We start from the raw sequence: 13,198 nt of genomic DNA, 5'->3' as shown, positions 1-13,198 counted from the left end.
CATTATAAATTGATTATTTTTGTTAATCTTGATACTATCATGTAGGAAATTTATTTCTTTATTTATGTCAGTTTCAAAATATTATAATATGAATTAATTTTTTTCAAAATTATTAAATGTTCATTGTGTATGCGATTATAAACTACAAAAACAATCAACACACCTAGTCCATAAAAGAATATCATGTGTATGAAATAATGCCATAAATAATTTTATCTTCAAAACCCTGTAAATAAATCTCGGATACGGTAGCTGATAATGGAAAACCCATTGGTAAAGTATTTTCCTGAATATAATATTTATCATTAAGTTTAAAATAATTTTGTTGGAAAATATTTCTAAGAATAGTAATAATATTATCAATAAACAACAAATCTTCATTATTGTATATTAATTTGTTTTTTATTATTTGAACTGTTTTATCTATGGGTATGGTAGGATATATATTACTAATATCGTAACTTACCATCCTAGCTTTTTCTCCAATTGATAAATATTTTAATTTATTTACAATTTCAAATCTGTTTTTTATATTGCATTTATAATCCAAATTCATTTTTATCCTCAGTATTTTATATATTGTTTTTGATATAATATATAATGGAACAGTTGTGAAATCTACCAAAGGTCACATAGGAATACAAAGTTTATGTATTTTTGGGAGTAAATAAAAATTTCAACAAGAATGGTAAATAAAAAAAAAACTTGCAAAGAAATATTCATTTTATTTATCAAATAAAAAATTGATAAACTAAAAGAAAAGTACTTGAGTTAGCCTTTTCAAATTTAAAAAAAGAATAATTAAGACAATCATTATTACAACATTATAATGTTTAATAATAAAAAAACAATGTAAGTTACTGAAATAAATAATAAAATAAAAACACTCTTATTTATTATGATCATAATGTACTATATTATAAAACAAGAAAAGATTATCTAATTATGAACATAATGTAACTTGTACAGTTTGTTTAAGTAAATTATTTAGTTTTTATTTTAAATTTAATCATTATTACAAACAATGTTTCATTTAAATTCAGACCATTTATATTAAATTAATTATACTAACAATAACATAATTATTTTAACAAATACAAATAAATAAGAATACATAACTTATGTATAATAATTGGTATATGCTTCATACAAGGTAGATTTAAGAACATTACACTTCATAAACATATAAAAGAGCTATAATAATGACATTAACACTTTAACTGCCCTGTGCATTTTATATGATGCACACAAATGTTAAACAGCTGTATGCATCATAATTGTACACACACAGCCATCTGTTATTTTGCTTAGTGTATCTGACTGCAGCAGAATAAAATGTGTTTTAAATTAGAATTTAGTTTATTACAGCCTGTAGAAAGTATTTATGTTCTTGGTTTTAGGTTGGCACCACTGTCTTTTTGAAATCATCTTATCAAAATAACCTATAAAATTATAACCTCTTCATTATATGTTTCTAAACAAGCATTTTATGTGGTTTACGTTTTCTTGTAAATTTCAGTCTATTTTCATTAGGTCTACTGTATTAGTTTATAAAAGTTTTGTGAGATAAGAAAGAAATTAAATGGTAGTGAAGCAGAATAATTTGACCAAATGTCAAGCAATTCTACAACTTAAAAATTTTTTATGATAGTGATGATGACAAAAATTATGAATATTCTTCTGACAGTGATTCTAGTGTTTGTAGTGTAATCGACAAAAAAAGAAAGAAAATTTTCCAGTAGTACACCTACTGGAATATCTAAGATATTAATCTAATACAGGGAATATCTAAGAAAATTGTTCTTGACAAAAAAACTGGTATGCTCAGCAAATGCACCAATAATAATATTAATACGACTGTTGCCTCAGCATCTAATATGAAAATTTATAAACAATAGTTTATTTAACTAATACATCAAATCAAAATAATATACCTTTAACCTCAATATCTAATGCAGACTGTTCATGGCAATAATATTGTAAATGCAACCAATGTGGACCTAATTAATAATAATGGTAAGAATAAGGCTATTCATTCAACATCTAATTCTCATACTAACAATGAGTATGTTCCTTCAACATATGTTAATAGTAATGATTCTGTTTCTTCATTAACTTATACTCAAAACGACTTTGGTGCATCAAGTAGTACCTTTGAATTGTCTAATGCTGAGAGTAATATTGATGTATCTTTTATCAGATGATAATAGTATCCTTAGGTATTTGTTATGAAATATTGTCACATGATAAGGGCAATCTAAAACAAATCCACTTTTAATGTTGGAGAAACCACTGCATTTACTGAAAATTAAAATAATATTCAACCTATTAATTTTTTTCTTCAATTGGTTATTGATGACCTTGTAAGTAATATATTACAGGAAACAAACAGAAACAGGGAACAAAAGATTTTAAAAGAAACTGTCTCAGATCATTAAGACCATCTGCTAGGCTAATAATATAGAAAAATATAAATGTCAGTGAATTGAAGGCATTTAGCTTTATTATTTGGATGGGCCTGGTCAAAAGATTCTTTGTACAATAATAGTATCTGTAAATAAATGTCAAGAAACAAATTTGAACTGTCGTTAAGTTTAATACATTTTTGTGATAATGAAACAAGAGATGAAGATTCCAAATTGTACAAAATTAGATATTTATTTGATACCTTAAAAAATAATTTTCGAAGAACTTTCACTGAGGAGCAGACCTGTGCATAGATGAAACCATGATTCCTTTATGAGGAAGATTGTGGTTCATCAATATATTCCAAAAAAAGGAATAAATACAGTATTTATATTTAAATATGGTATACAATTATAAAAATTGTGTTCCCCTGGTGCGTACACATGGAATGAAAAAGTGTAAAGCAGCAGAGACGTGACAGGTAGGGATGCGATTTAGAATACAGTAATGGAACTAATGGATCCATTACTTAAAAGTAATTGAACATTACACATTGATAATTTCTAAACAAGTGTGGATTTGGTTCACAAATTATTGAAAAAAGCTCATCTTGTTGGCATGTTACATTCCCGAAGAAGATTAACCCTATACCAGTGATAAAAGAAAAAAAAGAGTTGAAATGCGTGCTTTGTGAAGTAATAATAATATAGTTGCTGACTAAAGGCATGACAAGATAGACGTCTTTTTCTAACCAACAAACATGTTCCAGAACTTATTGCTGTCCTAACTAGTAAAGGTCCCATTATCCCATTATGAAGCCAAACATCATTATTGACTACAAGGCAGCAAAAATATTGCTGTGAAATACTGATGTTTTAGATCAAATAAAAACTTATACGTCACCTGTAAGGAAAAGTATTAAGTGATACCAGAAGGTTGCTGTTGAGGTGTTCTGCAATACAAGCATTGTTAACATGTATTTTCTTTGACTTTGCCTGAAAGTAACTGAAAAGAAAGAGGGAATTATTAAGTCTCAAGAATCCCTTGCTGCTAACTCTACAAACTCCTATTTTTGTTCACGAGTTAATTGCAATTGACAAAAGAGGATGTAACATTTGCTACAACAAACTGTAAAAAATGTTTGCAACACGCAATCAAAAACACCAAATAAATATTGCTCAGACACAAAGGATGTGAGTAAGTTATAGGTGTACAAGATGTTTTTTCAAATTGCACAAATCAGAAAAACTAAAAACATGTTCAAACACTAATATTTCCTGTGAAGCAGGCCCTATTTTATTTTATTCTTATTTATTCACGTTACTTTCATAAAAATTAGATTATTTATTATAGTAACGCTTATTTAGCTACTAAAGTAGGCTTACCAAGGAAACATTCTAATTTTTGTCATATTATTAATGTCATCAGTATACTATATTCTCATTTTTTGATAGTTTTTTATACACCATAATTTAATTATTGCAAATATTTTTCCTTTTTTATTGATCATAATAAAAAATGACCATCGAATAAAAAATAGCTGTCACTGAATTTGATGCACATGGCCTGGTCAAAAATAACTTCAAAATTTGCTTAATAATCATAGACCATGTGCATCACATACAATCATCAGTTTTTTGTAAAAAAAAGTTAAAATAAACAGAACATTTCCATAATTATTTTAAAGTGTTGGATGAACGCTATTTAAAAAAAAATGATCTGGTCTGAATGAGAGTATCTTGAAAAATTGCCTGGCAGTTAAAGAGTTAGTCAACTGTTGATTAACTACGTAGTTGTAGTAAATCATTTAACACATTTTTTCAATAACTTTTTATAATTTAAATCACTTTTAACATAAATACACTCATCATAAATGTTCATGCAAACGCCAACAATATAACCTGAAACCACAGAAAATGATTAAAAAAAAAAACAAAACAGATATGAATAAAATTAACTACAAAAAACCAAGAAAGAGTTACTTTAAAATGTAAATTTTGTAATAAAAAACTGAACTAAAGTAAAGAATTTTTTTTAACAACTTCCAACTTCCTTCCTTTTATAGTTGTCTTTGTGACCATCTTCAGCAACTGTGTTGCTGTTCTCATTCTGGTATCAGCTCATGTTAATTGTGATGAATTTTTTTATGAATGCTTAGAGAGGGCAGAAACAAATGACTACTGAAAATGCAGATTAACTTCATGTTGTAACCACGTGGTGAGAGAATACAATTATCCTATCTACAGTTTTAGAATTAAACAAAAAATTATTTTAAAGATGATTAACCAAAAACAAAAGATGAAAAGGGGATTTGCTGTAAAAAAAGAGAAAAATTGTATTTTGTAATGTAAGAAAAACACAAAGTCACCACATTTTTAAACCCATGACCTTCTGGATGTAAAAGGGTAAGATGCTGCAACTCTGTCTGAAGGTTGGTATATATTATCTAATGATTTAACTAATCACAAATTTTATTTTTAAAACTTAATAAAAGTTACAGGTTCTTAACTTAACCTCTCAGTACTTAAAAAAAGGTATATGAAGGCCTTATTCACCAAAAGAATCGATTTTGATTCCTTCTTTATTTTGTGAAAGGAATAAAAAAAAATGTATTTTTTTATGCATATAATTTTTGTGGGTTACAAGTGCGCATTGTCTGATATTTATGTTTCCACTGCATGTTACAGGACTCCTATATCTTGTAAGCTTTCTCCTCTTAATCTATCAGTTATTGATAGAAATATTCATGACTTTTATATTCAAGTGGTCAGTACTGATCATCCAGGTCCAATACAAATTTAATCCTTTTAACATTAAAATCTAATTATTAGAATTACTTAATGACTTAAAAAAATAAATGAATAGGATTTTATTAATAAAATAAACAAAAAATACACCTATGGTACAAAAGGAAAGGAGAACAAGATGCCTCAACATAAGTGCTTGAACAGGATATAACTAGTACTACAGCAAATGTGTTAAAAGAAAGCCTTTTTCTAGAGCTTTCACTCTTGACTGACTTATTTGAGTTTAAAACTCACAAAATTCACAACCAAATTGTTATAAATTTTTAAGGCATTATTTGTCATAATGTTTTCAATTGATGTTCTAAGCACTGATGTCAAGCATAAAATACCATTGAACTCTTAAGTTATTGATAATTAAACTTTACAAACGTAACAAAACTCCCAAGCATATAGCCTTTCATCATTTTAGAGCCCATTACTCAAAACAGAGCTAAACTTCACAGAGATAAGCTTCATAAATAAACTTACACAAACAAAAAGCAAGTTCAAGAAAATCTTTAAATGCACCTTACACTTAGAAAAAAAGAAATTATTTTTTAATCGCACACTAACATGTGCATTTTAGGTGCAAAACAGTCTAAACTTGTTAAGTCAATTTTATGGTTATATTTTATCTTAACATAGGATATGGCAGATAAAAACAAATGGTAGAAAACATGACAGAGAATTTGATGACGAACACTGAGGCATACTATAAAAATAAAAACCGATATGTATAAATCAGAGTGCTCCTATAATGTTATTACAACTCTCAAGAGATCAACTACATGACATGAGTGTAATTTAAAGTTAACATGTCAAAAACAGCCAAATACTGGAATCATTTAACTGTTTACATGACTACAAATATTGTTTATTATACAACAATGTTTTATAACATACCTGTATTACACAGTCGGCAGACCTGGTTTCCAGTCAGCAGGACAACCTGTTTCGTGTTCATCTACATGTTGTAAGGCCTGAACCATTCTGATAAGCTCATCAATACTTCTACCAACATTAATATCATTTACAGACATATGTCTAATAATTCCTCTTCTATCAATAATAAAATGAGCTCTGAAATTAAATAATCAATGCATTTACTTTCTTTAAAAATTAAGTAACAAATGTTCATTTTTGTTTCAAGATATCTGTAGCCATTTTCATAATGACTGTTGACTAATACCTTAAATCTCACTTCTAATACTGGTTATCAGTTCAAGTTATGAGAACTGTTAAGGAAAAATTACACTAATTAAATATCTCCAAAGAAAAAAAATTGTGTCATAATTATTAGATCTATTATTGTGAGAAAATTATTACTTAATCTCATACTAATTTACAATAAATAAAAACAATTAATATTTCATGAAATTGAACATAAAGTGAACATGAAAACAGACACCTGGTTACAAAAATAATTTTCTGCCATAACTCGGCTATTTGTTAACTGATTTTCAAAAATAAAATGTTATTTTGTTCAAAATAATATTTTTGTAAATAACATAAATTTTGATAAAACTAATATTTATGGAGATATAACAGATTGAAAATAAACATGGTCGCCATATTGTAATTTGTGAAGGTATTGTGAAGTCCTGATTTTTTCCTAATTTTAAAACTTTATACCAAGACACTTACCAAATATTAACATGATTTGTCTATCCGAACTTGAGATATAAATTTTTGTATAAAAATAACAAATGGTAGACGGGGGAGAACAAAGGAGAAATTGCCATTTTTCCTAAGGATATTTTTTGTTTAGTTTTAAAAGTAGAATCCAAAGAAATATAACCAGCACACCATTTTAGAAACACACTGTTTGTATATTATGGACAAGAAATAATTGTTATGACACGAGTGTTGTGTCACTATAATGATTATAAAGATATAAAATTAAATATAATTATATTTAATTTATATCTTATATTATAAATTATATATCTTATATTATATAATATATAATAATATATAATAATAATATATAATATAATATATAATAATAATATATAATAATATAATATATATTATATAATATATCTTATATTATAAATTATATATATTATATATTATATATCTTATATTTATATTAATTATATTTAATTTTAAGATATAAATTTTTAAATATAATTATATTTAATTTTATATCTTTATAAAATTTATGTTATCAGTAACAAAAGTCAATTTATCAAAGAGGGTAAACAAAATATAACGTATAAATTACATAACAATGAATAAAAAGATAATAATGTAGTGGCTGTAATTATAATGGATTTTTAATTACATCCATAAGAAAAAGAATAATTAGCATTAGGTTATACAACAAGTTTGATAGTCAATAAGAAGTTGATAACAGTAGAGATTCAGTATGGTAGATTTAGCATCTTCATTTAATATTGGAAGAAAATCATGATGATCTTATGAATGTTTATAAAACTGCTGCTCAATTTACTGAAGAAAAAATGACTGAAGATTCTGACATTGTATTTCAAAAATCCATTCAATCTGAAACTAAACTTCTAGTTTTAAATAACAATAACGTACAATTCTTTCATTTATTAGTATGTATTATTCTTATAACACAAAGATTAGCTATTATAGAATTCCATATAAAAGCGTTAGCTATTGTTTGTGAAAATTATACTTCTAGTAAAAGGGATATTAATAAACGTAGAAAACCATCAATTATTAAACAATTCTGTTACTTCTAATCCACTATCTCAACCATATGTTGTTTCTAAAGATTCACAGTTGTTAGATAAAGAAAAACATTTATAGAGAAATTTAATGAAATAAACAGGCTTAGTTGAGTCAGAAAGGGTACAAAAAATAATAATAGTGATGTTTGATAATTACATTGAATGTAGTATAGTAAGAGTAATCTTAATATTTTATTGACTGAATCTCTGATTAATTCTGACTGTAATCTGTGTGATTGCAATAATACCAATTATTGCATGCGAAAACCTAGTAATAAAAGTTTATTGTTAACAAGTTAATTATGAAGAACGAGACTTTTTAAATTTAAGCTCAGATACTGCAAGTAGTCTCCAAATTTGATATCAACAGTTTACCCATAGTTAGATGAATACATGATCAAGGTACATCATATTTCGATTGTTACCGCAAACTATTAAATTGGCCAACTTCTTTTACAGATGAAACATTTCATACAGGTAATAGTCCAGTGTTCTTTCTAGATGAAAATATTATTAATACATTATTTAATGTACACGATAAATTAAAAATATCAAAATATCACTGTTAGAAATAAAAATTGAAGATTTAAAATAACAATTAGAAACTCTGTTTACAGTAATAATGAAAATTCATATAAAATAAAAAATTACCTAATCATAATAAGGATTTGAACATTCTTTAAATAACTCTAAAAATAAAATAACTGACGAATACAATTTAAATAATTTAGAATTTAATAAAAAGGATAGTTTCCATGAATATCCAGTGCTTGTAAAGAGTATAAGAAGTTAATTTAATTTTGCATTCATTCAATTGAGCTAATGGAATGACTGATGAAGAAAAATGTAAAAAACAAATCTTTTTATATTTTATAGTAAACACAGCAACAGTAATGGCATCTGAATCATTTAGTAACAATTAAAAATAATTCTGAAACTTTGGGTAATGTTAATCATCATGAATGATGATAATGATGACGACCTGATGTATGAGGATAAACATGTTGAACAAATTGATGAATCAATTAGTAAATCATTTGATAAAGGATACTGATTTTGATGTTCTAGTAAGGCATTAAAAATGACTATAAAGATTTGATTACCTGGTGAATAATAATAAGATAAGATAGATAAGCTACTATGTTTCAAAAATAAGAATGCAATTTATTTACACAAGAAACATTTTAATAAATTATTAAATCATAAGGCATTCTTCCAAACCAATCTGAATGATTTATATGCAGAACATGATTACAAGACATTGTTTCAAAAATTATTTTTGAACTGATAGCATAAATCTAGCTGAACCATTTTTAATTATTGTTAGTTATGTCTTGCAGTATTTCTTTTTGAAGATCAACTTAGTAAGCATAAACAGCATCATTGTAAAACAGATAATTCACTTAATTACCTTCTAATATATAAAACGGAGAGAAATGTATAACAAAATTTAAGAATACGGGATAAGAATTTGAATTCCCATATACAACACAAACATTTAAATATAATAGAAAAAATATAACAATAAAAACACGCTTTTCTTGTACTAAGAAAAATACTACTTTTATTGCAACTTTGCTATTCATAATAATTACAGTAATGATATTTAAATATAGCAACTTCTACTATTACTAATGGTATTAATACATTTGAATGTCAGTTATATAATGTAGACATAAACAACAAAAAAAAAAAATTATTAAATGGAGTAATTGATAAAAATATTAACAAATCATTCACACAAATATATACAATGAATTTAAATAATAAAAAATCTATAAATATTATTTAAGGCAGTTAATTGCATTACACCAGTTAATGTTACAATAAGTCAAGCATTAATCTTGATTCAATAACAAAGATGTCAGAACATGTAATGTTGATGATGAACTAAGATCAGTGTTTGATAATAAAAATGTATAATTATCTCGATATATTATTTCAAAGTAAGTCTTTGAAATATTTATTTATTTTATTATTTATATTTACTTTTTTATTTTGTTTTTCTACACTGAGAAAAACTCTGATATCTTTTTCGTGTAAAGTTATAAACTCAACTCCATCATCCTTCTAGTTATAACTGATTAAATAAATGAGGAAAAACATTAAAAAACAAAACTTAAAACTTACAAGAGCATCTGAAGAAATGTTTACAAAAGAAATTAATAACCAAATGGATGATTACCTTAAACAGTGTCCCAAATCACTAAGAAGAACACCATAATCTTTTGAGATGGAATGTGTAGGATCAGCTAAAAGAGGTATTTTAGGATTAGCAAGACCCCCGTCATTACGAGGCATTCGGCACCATGTCAAATGCGTTAAATGAGAATCCACTGAACATGCGACTATCTCGGTTTGCAATGCTCGAAACTCAGATACTCTATCACTGAGTGACAGCAACTCAGTTGGGCATACCGCAGCACTGGAATAAAATTACAGATAATTAAAATAATAAAATTTTAAGATAAAATTCATTTTATCTACTTTACTATAAAAAGCAGTAAGATACATTTTTTTTTTAAATTTACACATGTTATTAGTTAAATCATTTCTGAATAAGTTTCAACAAAATGACAGTATCATTTTTGTAAAATGAACTTTATTCATAATTACATAAAAATGCCATTAAATTGAGCATATTGCAACATCATGAAGCCATTTGAACAGGTATTTATAAGAAGAGATTAATTACAACAATTAGTCTTATAAAGATATATATCAGTGTATATATCCATACACTGATGTATGTGTATGGAGATACACATACATCAGTGGTAAGCAGTAACCTTTACAACTAATCATGATCAGTAATATTTCATACATATTGAGATGCACTACACACATTATTTTAAATATGTACTTGGGAAAGAAAGGTAACATAAAAGTCTATCAAATTCAATTTTAACACACAGAATTAAACACAATATGACATCAAATTGACTGTATGTTAGGCCATTCCTATGAAATAAAAAGCATTTTGATTTCTGTAATTTACAGAAACAGGATTATTAAACAAAAGGCTTATTCTGTTGTCATTTTAGTTAAACTCTTCAATTTTCAAAATCCTATTCCCTGAAACACAACAGGTGAAACCATCAAATTTTTAACTTCCTTGTACACCTACTACATCGCATGTACACTTTTTTAAAATGAAACGTATGTAAACTTTTATTTCATAATAACTTCTGATATTTTTCATAATTTTTTTTTTTTGTTATTATTCAATTATTATTTATCGTTAAAGTTTTTTTTCAATCAGAGGTAATTATTAACAAATCAATATACTTAAACTAAGAAAAAAAAGTTAAAAAATAAGAGATGAAGTAGGATTCGAACCAATGTGCCATCCCCTTATAAGATCCAAATATTTCATCAATTAAAATTTCATTTGACTATAACTCTGGAACCAATGAAAATAAGTACCACTTACGATATTGAAAAGCTTTCAATGAGGGCTTATTACTACAATTAAGAAAAAGTCCAAAATCCAATTTTTTTTGTATTTTGGACACTTTTTGTTCAATTTATTTCAATCAAAAGGGGAGGTGCACAACTAGATGTTACAACAGTCCTAAATCCAAAATTTAGGACTTTTAACATCCTATGTCTAATTATTTTTGAGTTATGCGAGGTACATATGTACAGACATCATGCCAAAACTAGCCAAAATGGATATTTCCATTGAAATCTGAACTTTTTCATTATCACAATAATTCTTTTACTTCATACAAGGAAGTAAAAATGCTAATTTCCCATTAAAATAAAATAATAAATATTTTATATGTTACTTACAAATCCTGGGGGTAGAAAAATAATATCACATATCGACCTTTGTAATCATTTAGTTCGAGCCTTGTAACATGACCATTAACAATTGCTGTAGCTTTCCATGGAGGTGCTGGTTTAGATACTGGAAAAAAGTGCAAAAATTGTTATTTGTTTAAAAATAATTTTTTTTTTAAAATATTATCTCAACTATTAACCACAAAATATAAAAAAAATATTACCCACAACTTTTTCTATATTTCACATGCTTTTATTCTGAGATGCATAACCAAGTAAAAAATTAGGTTCTAGATGCTAATTAGTCACAGTAACATGATTTCTGGATATTGTAATATATTATTATGAATCATAAATTTTAAAAAGATAAGCGAGATACTATTGTACACAATATCTGTACTAGGATAAATCTTGCCACACTATTAGTGTGTCAGATATATATATTAGTGATATTAATATCACTAATAATATTAGTGATATGAAATTTCTGTTTAAATGTGTTTTTGTTTTGATCTGTTATTTCATGTAGCATGTTGTTTATAAGGATGGATGGTGATTAACCATTAATTCATGCTATAGTTTACTGTATTGAGTTATTTAATGTAGATGTTAATAAGTGTTTACCTATTAGGCAAAGTAAAACGTGTAAGAAAGCTGTATAGAGAGAATAAAAAATAATTAAATGCATAAGGGGTTTAAAGGCTTTCTAACCTTTTTTAAGACAGGGGCCAGTTACAATAACTCTAACACTACCATTAATTTTACTGAAAACGATTCTAATAACTATCTCCAAAAAGTTTTACAGTAGAAAAAATTCTAGTATTTTAAAAATCAGTATTCTAAAATTAATAACTTTAAAGTTACTTTGGTGGGCAGTTCAATAAATTTTTCCCAACACTTACATGACATGTTTGAAGGAAAAAAATAATTTTTTAAACATTCTATTAATAAAGGCATGAAATGTTCAAACTGTAACACTGGAGAAAACAGAAAAAACTAGGGGTACTTTTATAAATAATTTTCTATAATTCTTAAAAGAGAGAATTCACAAAAAAAGAAAAATTTTAAATAACCATTTTTTTAACTATTAGCATTTATACCAATAAAACTAAATCTTTTCAATCTAGTGACTGTCCAGTTAAAATCTTAAAAAAAAACCTTTTTTATATTATGAAAACTTCAATTTAAAGTTCCAGAAATGAATTTTACTTCAGGGCCCTGTTTTTAAATTCTTCAGATGATTCCTGGAACAGATTTCTAACCAAGAACCTCAAATAAATTAAAATTGTTTGTTTGTTGGACTCTTTAATATTCACAACTTTGTCTTACTAGCACATCAATTAAGAGGTAAATAATATTTCAGATAGTTTTTTTAACACTACCAAAAGAACACCTTACATTTTTCTTTAAACAACCAAACATAATAATAATATACCTTACCAAGGAGCATATCCAAGCATAAAAATGAACAGATAATATACTAAAAGAGCATTGGGCAATAAATGTGTTACATAAAAA

The 13,198-nt window shown here is 26.0% G+C and overlaps 1 protein-coding gene across 7 annotated transcripts in view; it reads right to left on the bottom strand.

Annotated features, from left to right (window-relative positions):
- Positions 1-722: 722 nt before the first annotated feature.
- The window catches only part of LOC142322486 (uncharacterized), a 56,799-nt gene continuing 44,323 nt past the window's right edge, over positions 723-13,198 (bottom strand). For 4 of the 7 annotated variants that reach the window (XM_075361608.1, XM_075361609.1, XM_075361610.1 and 1 more), the window contains exons 4-7: positions 11,690-11,807; positions 10,080-10,319; positions 6,096-6,272; positions 723-4,307 (exon numbers count right to left, since the gene is read on the bottom strand). In XM_075361608.1, the coding sequence (XP_075217723.1) occupies positions 6,101-6,272; positions 10,080-10,319; positions 11,690-11,807 (530 nt within the window). In that variant the 3' untranslated portion in view covers positions 723-4,307; positions 6,096-6,100. The remainder of the gene's footprint in view (positions 4,308-6,095; positions 6,273-10,079; positions 10,320-11,689; positions 11,808-13,198) is intronic. The other 3 variants (XM_075361612.1, XM_075361614.1, XM_075361613.1) reach the window with 1 other exon arrangement.

This window comes from Lycorma delicatula, chromosome 3, assembly GCF_047948215.1.
Source record: "Lycorma delicatula isolate Av1 chromosome 3, ASM4794821v1, whole genome shotgun sequence".
Lineage (NCBI taxonomy): Eukaryota > Metazoa > Arthropoda > Insecta > Hemiptera > Fulgoridae > Lycorma > Lycorma delicatula.
Note: the sequence above shows the minus strand (reverse complement) of the source record. Positions and strands in the feature narration are given on the sequence as shown.